The 18,444-nt window shown below is 35.8% G+C and overlaps 3 protein-coding genes across 3 annotated transcripts; 1 reads left to right on the forward strand and 2 right to left on the reverse strand.

The window, feature by feature from the left end:
* The first annotated feature begins 3,867 nt into the window (after positions 1 to 3,867).
* LOC130741161 (transcription initiation factor IIE subunit beta-like) lies at positions 3,868 to 6,974 on the forward strand. The gene is made up of 5 exons (XM_057593975.1): positions 3,868 to 4,009; positions 4,284 to 4,529; positions 4,946 to 5,077; positions 5,205 to 5,321; positions 6,069 to 6,974. Exons 2-5 carry the CDS (start codon positions 4,284 to 4,286, stop codon positions 6,408 to 6,410), a joined length of 837 nt encoding a protein of 278 aa, XP_057449958.1. The 5' UTR covers positions 3,868 to 4,009; the 3' UTR covers positions 6,411 to 6,974.
* Positions 6,975 to 7,234: 260 nt separating this feature from the next.
* Positions 7,235 to 10,100, reverse strand: LOC130741162 (remorin-like). The gene is made up of 5 exons (XM_057593976.1): positions 9,632 to 10,100; positions 8,552 to 8,602; positions 8,389 to 8,476; positions 7,853 to 7,934; positions 7,235 to 7,642 (listed from the first exon to the last, which is right to left on the reverse strand). The coding sequence occupies exons 1-5, from the start codon at positions 9,792 to 9,794 to the stop codon at positions 7,442 to 7,444; spliced, it is 585 nt and encodes a 194-aa protein (XP_057449959.1). The 5' UTR covers positions 9,795 to 10,100; the 3' UTR covers positions 7,235 to 7,441.
* A 965-nt stretch (positions 10,101 to 11,065) lies between these two features.
* LOC130737307 (uncharacterized) lies at positions 11,066 to 18,107 on the reverse strand. The gene is made up of 2 exons (XM_057589058.1): positions 18,049 to 18,107; positions 11,066 to 12,784 (listed from the first exon to the last, which is right to left on the reverse strand). Exons 1-2 carry the CDS (start codon positions 18,105 to 18,107, stop codon positions 11,542 to 11,544), a joined length of 1,302 nt encoding a protein of 433 aa, XP_057445041.1. The 3' UTR covers positions 11,066 to 11,541.
* Positions 18,108 to 18,444: the final 337 nt, after the last annotated feature.

An 18,444-nucleotide genomic window follows, 5' to 3' on the forward strand; every position in this document is an offset into this window, starting at 1 on the left:
AATCCAAACAAAATCGATTAGCTTGATCACAATACAACTCATTAACGATAGACAAAGCATTAAAGCTTCAGAATACAACAATCGGGTACGAAAAGACAAGTTTTCGAAAACGAAAAACTCCCCCCCTTGCCTAAGCTCTCGGCCATAAAGAGAAAAGAGCTCCGGCTCTTTTTCTTCGATCTAATCTGTTTACAAGGTAGTTTTAGGGTAAAATTAAGGCAAAGAAACTGTCGGAAAAATTTTCGGACGATCGGATCGAAATACGGCTATTCAGGGGCGTTTTGGTCCAAAATAAAAGCTCAACAACTCAAAGTTAACACTTCGGAAAACAAATTTGACAGCGATGTTCCTAACGACATTTGTAGCAACTAATCCTAAAGGCACGAAGTCGGATTGCGACTTTTCGACATTAAAGTTTCGAAATGTGCGCAAAAAGGGTTTTTACACAGTTTTTCAGATCTTGGACAACTCGATCGAAATCGGCGAATAACGGCGAGTGTTCTAGCTTGTTGGGCAAGCATAGATGATAACCCAACAGAAAAATCAGGAAAATCGGACAGTTTTACGAAAAACTCGAAACTTTGAGCACAGAAATAGCTAAGGAAACGTGGTAGAAAGAACGATCAGATGTAAGAATTAAGCTAGTTACCTCGATACCTTGAAGTAGAGACGAACTGCGCGAAGATCGGTCGAGTTTTGGCGAAAATCTCCTCTCCTCTTCTCCCCTTCAAACCAGCGGCCTCTATGGTGGAAAATGTGAAGATATTTTGATTTTTCAACTATTTATAGGAAGGTGAAATCGCGGGAAAATGAAAATTTCGCGATTCCGATTTTTGCAGCACGTTCATCGATGAATTCTAAGAGAGATTCTGGCGACAGAATTCCAGAACTCAAAACAAACCTCTATAATTAGGGAAAAACGATCTCCAAAATCCCAAAAGCGGTGTAAGTTAATCTGTCCCGAAAAACTACTTTTTGTTGTGAAGGTCAGACGACAAAACTTCGTTCTGAAGAAAGATTGGAAACATCGAAACAAATCTGGCAACGCGGACGGAAACTTCGTTAAAAGCTCCGAATAGAAAAAGTCTTCATTCAGTGATTGAATTTAGGGTTTTGAAGCAAAGAAACTAGCATCGTCAGACTTCCGAGAAGTGAATACTATCGTGCGTACAGTCCTGGGTTCCGAAATGAAACACTGGTCGAAGGAAAAATAAAGAGAACTTCTTATTTTTCCAAGGGTTTGAAATCTCACTTAAACGTTGCTTTAAGAGCGAAATTAGCCTATTCTGGACACTCTCGCCATAAGGCAGGTGTGCAGACGACTCGCACCAACTCCTAAAACAACTATAAAACATTCCTCAAGTAATTCCTGAACTTTCTTCTTCATTAATCTTTCTCGAACAGCAAACTCCTGTCACACTTACACTGATTCTACGCGTGAGTCGGAAATTAAACTTGCTCTGTAAATCCAGGTCTTACATAAACAAAAACAATTATGAGAACTTTTGCATTAATTACTGCACCGTTACATTAAGGTAGTGCACCTAACAATATATAATTAAGTTTTGAAAAACCAAAAGTCAAAAGTTTTGGTGTGGTTTACAATAAGGGTATATGTGGAAAAAATATATTAATTGAACTTTGAATTCTTAAAACTTCAAAAGATTTGAAATAAATCATAAGTCCTAAAACTTCAAAAGATAAAAAACGGAGGGAGTATTTATTCCCTATTTTAAAGGGAGGGGCCCAATTGAGAACTCTTGAAAAATGCCCGCCTAAGATTGAAGGGATTAGGTCACCACCCTGAAATGTCGACCATGTTACTATGACGAAGGAGGAGACTAAGATTGCAAACAAAGGTAACATGAAGGAAATGTTTTAATTCTCCTTTATTGATGCAATTAAGGCTAAGGAGTATAAGAAAGAGCTATGACTTACTGAACGAGACATGCTCACTCAATTATAAGAGAGTAGGATTTGGGTCGTGTTGGACCTGTCTCAGTCTATTAGGGTTCGCTACGTGATCATTAGCGCACATCGTGGACTATGGTAAACATTTCCCATGTTTTGAAGGAAGTAGGAGTCCTCAAGGTAGCGAGAAATGATGAAGATAATTGTAATAGAAGTATGGCCAAACAATCAAGAAAATATACTCAAGTGGAGAGAAGACAATTGTTCAATGAGTGCTACAAGTCCTAGAAGTTGGCATGACCAAAATGCGACATCAAGGGTTTTTGTTGCAAGGTCAAATAAGAGACCTTTCATTAACTACGAGAGAAGAGAATAAGCTAGTTCTGCACTAACGCGAAAACTCATTATACTCGCATGAAAAATGTTTCATTGACAACATTCCCACCACCACCTTAAAGAGATCAGAATATAAGCAGTTTTGCTATATTTACATTAGTTTTCTCTGTAATCTAATTTTCATTCACATTTTGTTTCTATATTTCTATTCTTTTACTATTATATTAGTATATTATATCTTTCACTTCAATTTTTATCACTATTACATCAGTATATTACAATTAGGTTTTTTTGAGATAAGTAGTATATTACATTAGAAAGTATATTTTTGATACGGTGCAGTTAAAGTCTTATTTTCCAAATAAAAGATAGAACAGTGAGAAATATAATCGATAATTGTTTTTTGGAATAATTAAAGATTGTCACGGACATATACATTTTTATTTCTCATTCTCTGGTTTCAATTCACTATTTTTTTCTTCTTCTTTTTCTCCCTATTATTACATCATTTATAATTTCGGTGCACACTAGGGTGGGTAACTTTCTTTTTGGTCCATCCCATGGACCAAGGTGTTTTAGGTAATTTTGGAATAATTAAATATATATTAAAAAAATCTCAAAATCAATTGAATCCTTTGTGGCTTATCTCCTTTCACCATCACCAACCAATCTCTAACCCATCTGAATCTGAAATTCGCCATCCTCCAGATTCGGGATCCTCCTCTCCTCCACAACTTCCTTCTTCCTTCACCGTCTCGTGAACGGTGTCCACATCGCCTGAATCGACGGTTCCACAACTGGATCTACCTTCACCGCCTCACAATCGAGGCTTCCTGAGTCGGTGTTTCTTCAACCGCTGAAGAAACCTTGCCTTCATCAGCAACTTCTTGCGCCGTTTGAATCAGCGATTCTTTCGAATGTGCTTATGAAGAAAGTGGACTGATTTCATGGGGGTTTTGGTTGGTTGGGTTCTGGGTTTAGTTAGTCTGTTTCTCTGTCAAGCTGCAACAATTAATATGAAATTGAAAATAATGAACTGATTGTTGTCACCGTGATATATTAGTGAAGATTTACTCAAAAGGTTTGATTTTTCAACTTTGTGGATCCACGAATTTGAAGAAACCAAACAAGTCCTATAAATCTCGCATGCCACACTTTTGATGTTAACATGGTGCGTGTTCCTATCTGCAACATCATAGAACAATTTTTTCAGTTTTTGAAAAAGCACACACACTCATTGAGATTCCAAGTTCAACTCTTTTTCTTGTATTCACGAGGATTGCTATGTAAGACCCATAGGTTCAACTTTTGAGATTGTGATTAGAAGCTAAAATCATGCCTGAAACATTCATTTATTTGTAAAGATTTTAACTTTTGGAGAAAATGGGTGATGGGTGATTCGGGGCTATGGAGATTATGACTGAATTCTTCAAAACAGAAACAAAAGGTCATTATGGTGAGATTACAATTATACCCTTTTAGTAGAAATTCAATCTTGACCATCAATCTAAAGAATATTCTTATATTCCAAGATTCGGCGGTGGTAAATGATAGTCCATGGGTGAACAAAAAAAAAAGTTGTCCACCCTAGTGGGCCCCTATAATTTCTCTCTTTGTAGTTGTACCAAAAAAATTGTATAATTTTCGTGCGCATACAAGTTGAAGTTATTGCATACCGATTGGTAAAAGGGGGAAAGCACAGAGCAACTCTTCCAGCTTCTGCCTTGTTCTCTCGGAGGACAGAAATCAGAAATCTGTCACGGTTTATCTCTTCTCTTCATCTCTCAGTTTCAATTTACTTTCCTCCGATCACATATTCGATTTCGATTGATAATAATACTCCAATTTCTCAATTGTTTGATTGTTTTCCCCAATTCAAAATTCACTCACCCCTCTTTGCTTTGCTAGGTTTTTGTTGAATCGATTCCGAATTCGGATCGAGGAACACGATTTTGATTAATAGTTGTGTGCTTCATTGATTTGGCATCTGAAACTGAAACCTGCGATTGCGATTGTGTGTTTTGATCTCATCTCAGATGGCGTTGCAAGAAAAGCTTGACAGGTTCAAAAGGCAGCAAGAGAAGTGTCAATCGACCCTCACCAGCATTGCATCTACCAAGGCTTCTGCTACACAAAATGGCCGAAGAACACCGACACCAACACCACCCGCTCCTGTTCCTGTCAAATTCTCCAACGATACTGAGAGACTTCAGCATATTAACAGTATACGTAAAGCCCCCGTTGGAGCTCAGATGAAGCGTGTTATTGCTCTCCTATTTGAGGTACACTTTTAATGTATTCACACATTTGAGCATTTGAGACATTTCGAGCTTATTTAGTTCATTTTGTAGTATATAAGCTTCGATAAGCTCCAATAAGTTCGTATCGTAAACGGGCTCTTAGCAGTAACAGTCATTAGGTTATAATTCATAGTAGCTAAATTTAAGAATCAGATAACTGGTTAGGACTTAGGAGAATTTAATTCATAGTAACCCTTATACATGATGTATAGTTGTATGAATATATGCTTTTCTGTTAGCCGTATGTAAGCTATTTTGTGGTTAATGAATGATCATTTCGAATGCGGGTTAATGTGCACCTTCTTTTAGCCAATCTCTGCCATCTTTTAAGGTTGATGGATACATTCATGTTGCCATGGATACTTATTTAGTGTCTTGTGCTTGTCTTTGCTTAACAGTCTCGACAGGCTTTCACAATGGAGCAAATAAATGAAGCATGCTATGTGGACATGAGAGCTAACAAAGATGTTTTTGACAGTATGAGGAAAAACCCGAAAGTCAAATTTGATGGGGAGAAATTCTCTTACAAGGTAGCTTTTGTTCATGCATATATGTAAACCTTCATGTGTTCAATTTTGTTCACTTTGATAATAACAACCTCTTCAATGATACTACTATTTTGGTTATGACATTTGGCATTGCTTTTGGTGTGTATAGTCAAAGCATGATCTTAGGGACAAAAAAGAGCTGCTCTTTCTGATACGCAAGTTTCCAGAGGGCATTGCTGTTATTGACCTAAAGGATTCTTACCCAACTGTGTTGGAGGACTTGCAGGTAAATTATTTTTATTAGTTAGTTTTGTTTATGAAAATTTCTTGACATTCATTTTTTAATAATGTCAGTGGAATTTTATTGTGGATTTGGCCTTGTTGAGCAACTATTCTTGTCTCAGGTTTTTATTCATTCTCATTGTGTAATGAATTTCTGGGCGAAACATGATTGCCAAAATCACTCATCACCATACTTATGAAAGAAGATAAAATCTTAGAAGATCATTTTATCCCTTTTTCTCAAACTTAGTTATCAAGATTTCATAATAGCTGGTAGTGTGGAAAATAATTTTTTTAAGTTATTACAAAATCTGCACTTTAAGGTGGATACCCTGAATGCTGCTTAATCTTTTGCTGGTACTGTCTCAAATAATGGATCTGGAATTCTGTGATAACTATGGAAGATAGCTGGCTTTTGAATGTGATTACTGAAGGATTTTGGTTGTGTACCAGATATTTACCATTTTAGAGTAGCATTCCATTTTGTAGAATAGAACTATCAAAATTTACTTCTTTTGAGTCATTTCTTTTACTCTGCTGATTAGAGTTTTACATGATACATATAAACGTCAACTATTATGGTATGTTGTATTAAACATGCAAAGAAGAATAGAACTATATGATAAATTTGATCTTAAGCATCTAACTTGCTGTGGTGAGAGATAATGTTTTTGAAGAGGTGAAGAGTTAAAATTTTGTGAAATAATTGGTTTCTCATGTAATAAGACCTTATAATGCTTTCGGTTCCCAGGCTTTGAAAGCTGCAAGGGAGATTTGGCTGCTGTCCAACTTTGATTCCCAGGAAGACATTGCCTACCCTAATGATCCTAAAGTTCCCATTAAGGTGGATGATGACCTAAAACAGCTTTTCCGGGGGATTGAATTGCCTCGTGATATGATTGATATTGAGAGGGATCTCCAAAAAAACGGAATGAAGCCTGCTACTAACACAGCAAAGAGAAGGAGTGCAGCGCAAATGCAAGGCATTTCTTCCAAGCCTAAACCTAAGAAGAAGAAGAATGAAATCACCAAGAGGACCAAGCTGACTAATGCCCATCTTCCAGAGCTTTTTCAGAACTTAAAAGATTCTTGACTTAAGATCCATAGCAACTAAGTCAGTGAATTCCCAAAGATCATTTATTGTCGCAAAATATATCATGTATTCAGATGGATATGTGTTTTTACTGTATGAGCAAACTGCTTCTTGTATTTTATGTACCCAATTAGGCGAGGGGAAATAATATTTAAGAGTGGAAGGCACAATGCAAAGTCAAGGCATTCCTTCTAGTTTCTACAAACAAGATTCTAAAGCAAAAAGGCAAAGGTGTTTGTAACCCATCTCCTGGTGGGTTTTCTAAACTCATACATATTGTTTAACCAAGGACAGAAAATGGCGGAACAAGTTGGCAAACTTGATCATTTAGCAGAGTGTGTAAATATTGAGGAGATTCTCATTCATATGTCCTGCTCATGGCAACAATGTTCTATATACTTTTTTAATATGTTAAGGCTGCATAGTTCCTCTTTTGGGGTTTTATGACTCAGCCTTATGGGATGTTGTGATTTATTGCTACTTTCATTATTTCATATACATATATGGTGTAAAATGCATATTACATTCCCTAAAGTTTTACCTATTTACACCTTTAGTGCCAAATGCCTGTGTTGTGATCATTCAGTTTCATTGGTGTTTGATATTATGTGGTGTCCTCAATTTTGTATTTACGTTCAATTTTTTCCTACTCTCTTAGCTTTGTTGTTTACAGAAATTACAAAATTCATTACCATGGTGTCCGAGAAGCCCAATAGATATACGATATCTCTCATTTCCTCTCCAAGTTTCAAAAGTTGTGTGCATACAGGTTCCTTTTAACCCTTTAGCCACAGCTTCCCACTAAGTATATTTGCACACTGGCATTGGCCAAAACAAAGGGAAATGGAATTGACGAATTCTTATTTGTGTGAATATCAATCAAGCAAAAAACATATAGCTTAAGAAACAAATGACCAATCCAATGGTTCATTTCAAACATTACATGTAGCAAACACTCTGGAGCACATTTTAAATGTAAAACCACTTTAATCAGTCCAATGCGTCCTTTATTTAGCTGAGGTTGAAAACACTTAGGCGCTAAAGCATGCAAAAAGCTTCTTTGGCGCGACTCCACGGCTACGGAACTTTGCAGCTGTTTCTTCAACCTCAAGAAACTCTTCCTTTTTATTCGCCTCAACGGTTGCCCTTTTCTCCTCTGCTGCCTGGTGAATTTCAGCTATTTTGTTCTTCATTTTTTCAGCATACTCAGCCTTCTTTCTTTCTAAGTTTTCCTGTTAAAACAAATATTTTTTTCAAGTAACCAATGGGTCAAATAACTGTCCGTTAAAAAAATCAGTCACATAGATGCATCAATTAAGCACAAATCGTTCAATGAAAAAATTAAACTAACACAAATAAGATTCAATCTTTTACTAACAACAAATGGTAGCTACTGATACAAAACATGACATCTACACGCAGAAACCCATTTAGTTAATCACCTCAATTTTCTTGAGTTCTGCCTCTATAGAAGCTTTCCTGCTTTCCTCCCACAATCCAACGGCAGATTGCTTCTTGTATGCCCTGCATGGCCGTTTAACTCTCATCAAAATGAATGAACTTACGAAGTAAACGTCAAATATATGAAGTAAAATAGAGTCTTAGAATTGCAAAGCTTTGTATTATGAATGGAACCAAATAACTTCAAACTACAAGTCAAAATGCTGAACCAACATATTCTAAAGTGAAGAGGAGTCTTATGAATTTCCATAATGCTAATCTAGAAGTGTGATTACTTTGGCATACAATGTCACTATTTAGTAGTAGTTGTACAAAATCAGTAGGTCAGTAGGCTAATTCATGAACTGACGAAAGAGTCCTAATCTTAAAATTGGTTAGCAATAAGCAGGGTTATGTTAGATATATCAAAAACTGTTTCATTCTTACATCATATATTAGGGAAGGCCTTAGAACATGAATGATCTAGATAAGAAACTAAGAAAGTCAAGATTTAACAAACTATCAAATGGTCACTTGCCTGTTCTCTGCTTTTGTCTTTTCACTTTCTTCCCATGCTTTAATCAGAGCCAATCTTTTCTCTGTTACAACTCTTGCAAGCGCAGCATCTGTTGAACAATGTGAAAAAAGTTACTTACCTCTTAAACCCTCAATAACTTTATACTAATTTTTTAGAAAATAACCTCTGTCAACTGAGTCCCCTGTAACTTTTTTAGCATCATCATCAGCAACATCTGTATGAAAACATAATCGGTTGAATGAATACAAGTAACATAAACATCCAAATTCATCCATAGAAAATCCACTTATGTTGTTTAGAAGGTCAATTTGTGTATCAGTTTTGTGCCAAATGGACAAAGAATCTACTTGAAGTCTTGAAACAACAGGAAGCCCAACTTAGTGGCTGGATGAATATATTTTGAAGCAGAACATATATTTTTAGTAGCTTCTGAGTTCAGACCCTTTTTTAATTTAAAAAAACTATTAAATAGTATTTCTCTTAAAATAAGTTTTCACAAACATACACTCTGTTGCTCCATAAAGCAGTTTTATTCACAAAACGCCTAACAAAAAATATTACACTTGCCTCAGCACAAATTCATATCTTGTCAAATCTTTTGAATTTATTATTTACACACTACAACAACTCCAAAACCATATCCAGTAGAACATCCTGAGTTCCTTCCTGTCTAGAATTCAATTAGCTTCTTAAATTCTTAGCAATTTTCTACTTTACTATGCTACCAAAAAGAAATAACGAATCATGATTCCCTTTAAAGCAATGATTACTTGCCATTCGTTGTGCGACAAACAGTACAAAAGACATCTTGAAATTGATGTCAATGCATAAAGCATTTAGTATATGTCAACCAAAATATGTGCCAAAAAAAAAAAACTCAAACAAGACTAAATTAAAATTGTAGAAGGTAGCAGAAAAGTGACTGAGGAACCTCAACCTCTGTTTTGTGATGGGTGAACATAAGCCATGAAATTTGTTCCAAATAATAAAAGAACTATATGTAATGAAAACTGATCAGATATGAAAAAAAGTATACGCAGTGCAATCAGTTTAGATATTAATTCTGTGAATGAAATTTATAACACACTTCAAAATCAAACCATAGTTTGATTAAAAACAGAACACAAGTAAGAGATGAAATTATGAATTATCTAGATCATAACTATGAAGAGTGAGTTTCAGAAAATCATAAGAATCAGGTTTTTTTTGCTTGCTAACAAACAAGAGAGTTTCTGAAATTTACTTTGAACGATTGGAGAAGGAACCTCCTTATGAGGTTCCTCTTGGGTGACAGCTTCTGGTTTCTCTGATTCCTTTTCTTCTACTTGGGGTTCCTGTTCAGAAACAGAGTCCACGAACTCTGTCTGTGATTCGACTTTGTTCAAGTTGGAATCTTCTTCTCCCATGGCTACAAACACAGTGCAAGCAACAACCAACAAACTTGGGTGGCAATTGGGTTCTGATTCTGGTTCTGGCAGGTATTGATGAATTGAATAGGATTGTTTAGTGTTAAGCTTTGAATATATAGCAAACCAGAAAGCAACGATAGTATCAAGTTTCCCTTGTTGGAAGAATTTGGAAATAACAAGGTGGTGGTGGTGGTGACAGGGTGTCCTTGAGGAACAACGTTGGGTAAGTGGCGAAGTTTCACGTTAGACTAGAACAATATGTGCGGATATTCACGTCACGCCTTGTTATGTTTATAGTACCTATGGTATGTATGAATCTGCTTATTGAATAAGGAAGAATGACACAAAAGGAAAGAAACTGATTTCTAAACATTAATTATTATTACATTGATTTGTTTTCACTACAGCTAAAGCACAGCATTTTTTGTTAGTTTTCCTTCACATCTCATTTTGTGCTCTTCCTTTTATTTGACTGCTAATATTTTAAATTTCATTTATTTCATTTGTTTTTTTACTTTTGTCCCGAGTAAAGATGTTTGAAACCTTGTGGAAGTTTAGTTTCTATTGATAAATGATTTTCACAATGTTCGAACTTGTGAACTAATCTTTACCGAGCTCTAACTTGTCAACCACTGAACAAACAAATCAACACATCCATTCCATCACCATGTCTAATTTTACAATTCGACTAATGACATTTGAACATGTTACTTAAAAACATGAGTTGATTGGCTACATGAGTATTTTTGGTATATTTAAATTACATGACAATATTTTATTGATGAGACAGGAAAACATAAGTTGAGGAGAGAATATTAAAAAAAGAAACATCGGTTTCTTGTTTTATTTTAGTTATTCACTGTAATTCATTTGAATTAACCCTTTTAATGTTATTTACTCTAGATCAAGTGGTTAGAAAAAGCAATTTTTATTATTGGAAAAACAAAAATTAACATCTGATAAAAAATTATTTGTGTAATTGTACTTTAACATTCTCTTTATACATTTTCTTCCCCTATACTTATTAGATTAATAAATAGAAAATGGTGAGAAAAAAATATAGGGTAAGCGTAAGAGTAATGCGTGGGAGTAAATGCTCTTAAATGAGTTTCGACAGTACTATACTACTATTGTTGATACTGATACTTGCCTAATAAGGGTGCGCTAGACTCAATATCTTAGAAGAGTTAATCATTAACTTCTGCTTCCTCCGGTCCTATTTATTAGACCATCCACAATGGTTAAACAAAAAATGTTTTGTTTAACCCTTTTCTACCCCACTTTTTCTCTTCCCAACACTCCACATCATCTTCTCTCTCCAATTCAACAAACTTTCAACAATTACCCACTCCAATGGTTTTGTTTAACTCTCAACACCCTACCCCACCACTCACCACTCACCCTACCCCACCACTTTTTTATTTCACATTTTTATTTAGTTTTATATTTTTGTTTTTATAATTACATAAAATTACAATTATCGATTTAAATTAAATTAAAACAATAAACACTTAACGATTTTATTTTTTTTAAATATAGACTTTTTTTTTAAAATATAGACTATAATTTTTTTTTTCTTAACTTAAAACGCAAGACAACAAACTAAGCATACAAGAATTTATTTTATTTTCTTAAAATAAAATGCAAGACAACAAACTAAGCACACAATATCTTAAAATGCAAGACAAGGAAAAACTAAGCACACAACACACAAATAACGTAAATAGTACGATACAAATCATCTTCAATCCTGAGACATTCCAAACTTTGCCCAGATGTGCTTCACTAGATCTGCTTGCAGTTCATGATGAACATTTGAATCACGCAACTCGGATCTAGCACGCACATGATTTGCAAAAGCGGGTAAAACCTCGGTCGAGTATGGTTGCTGTGTACTAGATCCACCTTCCCCAGATTGCTCAAAATCGGTCCAACGTTGAGCATATGTATCTCGTTCATCCTCGACAATCATATTATGTAATATGATGCATGACCTCATAATGATACTCAAGTCATCTATGTCCCACAAGCGAGCTGGTTCACGGATGATTTGAAAACGAGCTTGAAGAACTCCAAATGCACGTTCGATGTCCTTCCGACATCCCTCCTGAACTTTTGCAAATAACTTATCGGGTTCACTTTGAGGAAGTCTAATCGTTTTGATGAAAGTTGGATAAGAAGGATAGATACCATCGGCTAGATAGTATGCCATATTATAGGGACGTTGATTCACAACGAAATTCACAGCTGGAGTCTTTCCCTGTTCCACGTCATCAAACACTGGTGACCGATCTAGAACGTTTATGTCGTTCAACGTTCCAGGACATCCAAAAAAGGCATGCCAGATCCATAGGTCATAAGTTGCAACTGCTTCAAGAATAACTGTTGTGGTTCCCTTATCCCCTCTAGTAAATTGACCTTCCCATGCTTTAGGACAATTTTTCCACTCCCAGTGCATGCAGTCAATACTCCCGATCATGCCTGGGAACCCCCGCATGTCATTAGCATGTAATATCCTTTGCAGGTCTTCTTGGGTTGGTGCTCTCAGGTACTGTTGCTCATACAATCGTATGATTCCTTTACAGAATCTACGTAAACACTCCAATGCTGTAGTACCTCCAATTTTGATGTACTCATCGACCGCATCTGCTGCCACACCATATGCTAACATTCGCATTGCTGTGGTACATTTTGCTAAGGGTGATATACCTTGTTTATTGGCTGCATCAACGCGTTGGGTGAAGTAGTTATCACTACTTGAAAGGTCATCAACGATTCGAAGGAAAAGATGCTTTTGCATCCGGTACCGACGACGAAACATTGCATCGTCATATGTAGGCTCATTGGCAAAGTAGTCGCCAATTAGCATCTGGTTTGCCGCTGTATGATCTCTACCGAGATATTTTCTACTACGAGGTGCAGCATCTTCTCGAATTTTTCTTCGACGCTCTCTAAATCGGTTGAGTACATAAGCTTCTTCAATTTGACTATTTTGAATGTATGCTGCAAGATCAAAAGGACACTCAGATGGATCCATTTTTTGTGAAATTTGAAGTAGATTGGAAGAGATTTGGGATATTGATACATCAATGGAGCTATGAGTCCATATAAGTAGGTACATTGAATGGTGGTTGAGTGCCGGATTTGAAATAAGTTATCAACCAGAGTTAATTATCGGAAAAGGACAAGATTCGAATTGAGTGGCACATATTCAAACACAGTTACCCGAGAATCATAAAAGCCAAACACTACTGACCTAACACCACGGGCAAATTATTAAAGCAAACACTACAGACTTGACACCACTGGTGGATTTGAAATAAGTTATCAACCAGAGTTAATTATCGGAAAAGGACAAGATTCGAATTGAGTGGCACATATTCAAACACAGTTACCCATACATTAAAGCAAACATTACATAGCTGTCACCACTTGAAAATTATTAAAGCAAACATTAAAGCAAACATTAAAGCAAACACTACAGACTTCACACCACTGACAAGTTTGACCGATTACAGACAAAGACTCGCTTGAAATTAATTTCCAAATAGCTCTTTGGACAACTGCTCTAACAACTCTTTCTTACGGTCACTGAGATGCTCTTCCGAAGTTAGCTTTAGATACATACTAACTTTCTTAGCATTAGTCTTCTCTTTCATCGCATTAGTCTTCTCTTTCATCAATTCGTTAGTCTCTGCTTGCACCAATGCTATCTTTTCCAATTTTTCAAGCTCTTTCTCCTTGAAATGGATATAAGAATCCCACTCTTTGTCCACCACCTCGTCAGCATCTTCTCTAATTTTCTTTTTACTCTTTTTTTTAGCTGCCTCCCTACCCATTGGACGAGGAATTGATCCTATAGAGTTTGAGCCACTTGCATCACTGTCGTGTGATCTCTTAGATCCACTACTTCTCGAGCCACTATTTCCTCCTACCTGACTACAAAAACGTGGTTGATCACGGAGAACGCGCCATTCTTCCATCAAAGTAAATTGACCAATCTTCCCACTTGCGTATAATTCCTGCGCTCTTGCGATAACATCATCCTCCGACCAACCGCTTCGATGCTCACGCTTAGCGCTATCATAAGCGCCAATCCATTTACCCAGTCTTGTGTTCATATAATTCCAACGGTTTCGGCAGGCAACCCAATCGCGCGGAGGATCGAATGAGCAATGCTCATTACAATACTCAGCGATATCTCTCCAAAATGTTTCTCCTTTCTGGTTTCTTCCGACAACACTGTTTGTTCCGCAATTAATCCACCCACTAATTAGCACTAGATTTTGTGGAGTGTTCCATGCGGGTAAATGGGCTTTTTTGCTCTTAGGAGTGATTTCATTGACTTCATTATCAGCTGACCCGCCACCAAGATTGACTTGTGTTGAAAATTCCGGAAATTCCGCTACATCAACACTCGGAACATTTTCAGGAACCACTGGCATATAACCACTAGACTGAGGTGTTTGAGATGAATATCTCACAGATCCATAAGATGGATGAGAGTTTGGAACAATTGATGACTGGTTAAAATTTTGTATGTTTTGAGGAGGTTGGTACGAATATTGATTCGGATCTGGATAATAGTTTGGATTTCGAGGACGTTGGTTGGAGAATTGATGGGGGACTTGATAATAGTTTGGATTTTGAGGACGTTGGTTGAACAATTGATGTGGGACTTGATAATTGGTGGGATTTTGAGGATGTTGGTAAGAAATTTGATTTGGATCTTCATAGTTGTTGTGGTTTTGGTTGTAAAATGGGTTGTTTGAAGAATTCTGGGTGTTGAAATGGGGATTGTTGGGATCCATTTCAATACAAATGCTAATAGATAGATAAATAAGATGGTGAGAGAGATAATAAGAGAGTGAAAAAACTTGGTTTTTTTTTCTGTGTCCAAATCAAACGAACCAAGTCTCTATTTATAGAGAAAAAAAAATCATGAATTTTGGTATAATTTTTTTTTTCAGAAAATATTTTTTTTTATGAAATAATTGAGTTCAAAAGATAAGGAAAAACGAAATCCGGACGGACCAACCAGAAGCAGCCACGTGGCAGGGCCTGAAAATTTTTCTCTCTCTCCCCTGCAGACAAGGCGCGTCACGCGCCTTGTCTGGGCGTGCAGGCCACGCGCCTGCGGTGGCCACTGGCCTTGCGCCACGTGGCACACCGCAGGCTCCTTTTTTTTGTTGAAAATCTTCAACATTTTCTCCCTCTCTCTCCTCTTTCAACTAAATCCAACCAACCATTGCATGGGTTCAACAACTTTCAACATGTTTCAACATGGCATTAAACATGCTATTGTACATGGTCTAAGCATGAAAGAGAAGAAAAATCTTGGTCCTTTTTATAAGAACCAAATGAAAGTTTGAGCTATATTAATTATTTTTTTCCAATGATGCCCTTATTAATTCTAACTTGTAAAATGTGTCTCATTAATTATTCTCTCTCTTTCTCACTTTCCAACACTAATAACAAAGGGTAATTTTGGAAGTTTATTTTGATTCAAGACAAATTTAATGCATTTTATCTAGTTTAACTACATTTCTTAAACTATGTGAATTTTTTTTTTTTGCTTATAAATAGGACCGGAGGGAGTAATAAACGAAAATTATTGGCACTATTCTATCTTTCACATATATTGACATAATGACATTGAAGATTTAAGGGCATGTTTGATTTACATGAAAACTACAATCAATGTTAATCAAAATGTGTTTGTGGATTGAAAGGAACTTAGATCTCTTAAATATGTTATTTTGGATTCAATTGTTGAATCCATGCCCGTAACTAAGCACACTATGAGAGATTCACCCATCAAGTGTGAGGGTACTCTAAGGAAACACTGTCATTTTTTACACAATCATTTAAATTAGAATATAGTATCAATTTTTTCATGATTAAAATTGAATTTAAAAATATTTCAAATGAAAATTGGAGAAATGTGGTTTTTGTTGTGGTTAGAAGGTTGTGTTTTTCCGTGGATGATTGAATAAATTTGTTTATATTATCCTCTGTATTAACCTGTTTTTGGCAAGGTTTTTGGATCTTGTTTCTTGGTTTAGTCATCTACATACCATTTTATATCAATATATTTATATTTAAAAAAAATTAAAAGATGTGATTAAATGTATGTGGTATAAAACAATTTACATGTGTCTCCATACACTGCGTGAGGCGAATCAAGTTACAGATTGTTTGGCTAATATGGCTCACTCCCTCGAGTTGGGTACTCATGTTCTTGATGATCCACTTCCTAGTTGTAGGGACTTGTTGTTTTTTTATTTCACGGGTGTTGTTTGTTACGAAATTGAATAGGCTTGATCGTGATGAAATCACTTTCCTTAAAGTATTTCAAGCACTCTCTGATTTCGTCTTAGAGTTTGTTTCAAGCACTCTCTGATTTCGTCTTAGAGTTTGGATGCAAGAATACCCAGGATAATCAGCCTTGCTTCGAGTTTGCACAAGACTAATGAAAACTCGAAATGCAGCGAAGTGTTTTCTGGAAAAAACAGAGGATATGATTGTGTATTGAATTCTGAACATGCACTGTATTTATAAGCAAAAAATAGAACAATATAGAAGGTTGCGACCCTTCATATATTGTGTCTGTTACCAACAGATATGTCTGTTCCCAACAATCGCAAAGTTCAAATTCAAAACGAGCAAAAAACAAACGAAAACGGCAACCGCGTCTACAAGCCGCCACTAGCGCCTCTACGCCCACGGTGGCGACACCGGCGAGGGGTGGTGTGAATGGAACAAGTGACATAAAAGCTTGGGACCACCAAATCATGCACATGTGACACTATATCCTCTCTTTGTCTCTTTGTTGAATGGTTGACATTTAATGATATATAAATGCTTTGAATAGTTACTCCACTTTCTATGTGGGACTTCATTCAAATCCATTCAATGCAACACATTTGTCATTTTGGAACACTATGTAATTATTACTCCTTGAGTAATTATTACAACATTGTTTACCCGAGGTCGCGTCGTGTTTAGTCGGACTTAGTCCCTCCCAATAAATAAATAAAAAAAACAATTTACATTATCGTTGTCATATATGAATACCTAATTTACAATTATAGCATTTAACGAATTAATATTTAACCCAGGTAGCTTATGATTCACACCATATTATAGGTGGCTTCTATGTTGCATGGATACGGGTACGGTACCGGTATCGGGTACGGGTACGGGGTACGGCATTTTTTGAAAAACTAGGGTACGGGTACGCCAGTTATATATATTTATATAAATATATATATATATATAAATAGAAATAAAATGTTTTCTACCACAATATTATTAATTAAAAATATCAAATCTCCTAATGGTCAATACTTATATGAAAAACCAACATAAAAACCATCACAACCTAATGAAAATCATCAAAAGAATATGTAATACCTTAACATATATCTTCAAACACATACCGTCATAGATAATTTTAAGATTGAAGAAACATAACATAAGATTGAGTAACATTGAAGAGACATAACATAAGATTGTTCAACATAGACAGTAACACAAATTAAAATAGTGCAAAAGAGACAATACGATTGTTCAACACAACAAAACAATTAAACGATAGATTGTTCAACAACCAACAGTACAAAATCAAAGCTCTCTCAAACAATAATGGTGTCATCATTCCCTTCTCCATCATCAGTGAACAAAAACAAGGTAGTTTTGAACAATTTTTTTTTTAAAAAAAAACTATCCGAAGTACCCATGGGCGTACCCAAACCTACCCGTGGCGTACCCAAAAACGTACCCCAGTTTTTTTTTTTTTGGGTGGACTTGGGTACGTACCTGCAGTGGCGGATCCAGGACCCCCGGCCAGGGGGGTCAAATTTTTCACATGAACACATCGATAAAAATATAATTAAAAACAAGTGTAATATGTTTATACATCAGAAATTATACAAATCATAGTTGTCCTCTACGCGATTTCATATTCTGAAATCGTTGAACAATAAGCTTGATCCACATTGCTCACTTGATGACCTTGCTCTCTTTATTAAAAATTTATCCATGACCTTCACAAGATAGAGTAGACTTAAATTAGATTCATACATGAAGTTATATACAAATCATTCATGACAAACTTGAGCAATTTGAAAACATTTTCATTCAAATTCCAATCTCAAACCAATTACTAAATCAAACCATTTAAATCAAACCAATTACTCTCATGTAAAATTGAAAATAACTGGAATGTTTTGTAAAATTGAAATCAAACCAATTACCCTCATGTAAATCAAACCAATTACTCTCAATTCTCAAACCAATTACTCCCATTTTAAGCAAACTAGTGTATCAGTGTATGTAAATTGTTTTTTTTTTTGGATAAGCAAATTAGTATTAGAATAGAGTACTCCTAGTACTCTAACCCAAAAAGTACAAGAAATATTTACAAAAGATTGACAAGGAAAACCAACACTAGTAGACAAAAACCAGTGTTGGTATAGCACTCCAAACCCAGTGTCATTTACAGAACAAAGCAACACTGAAGGAAGTTCCCTGATACCTATTCCACCTTAACTCAAATGAGAAACTCATTGTCATTTAACTCATAGACTAACAGCAAGAGACTTAGCTTTCTTCTAGCTGTTTGCTGTCAAAATGCAGCAATAAA

The sequence above is a fragment of the Lotus japonicus genome, chromosome 2, assembly GCF_012489685.1.
Source record: "Lotus japonicus ecotype B-129 chromosome 2, LjGifu_v1.2".
Lineage (NCBI taxonomy): Eukaryota > Viridiplantae > Streptophyta > Magnoliopsida > Fabales > Fabaceae > Lotus > Lotus japonicus.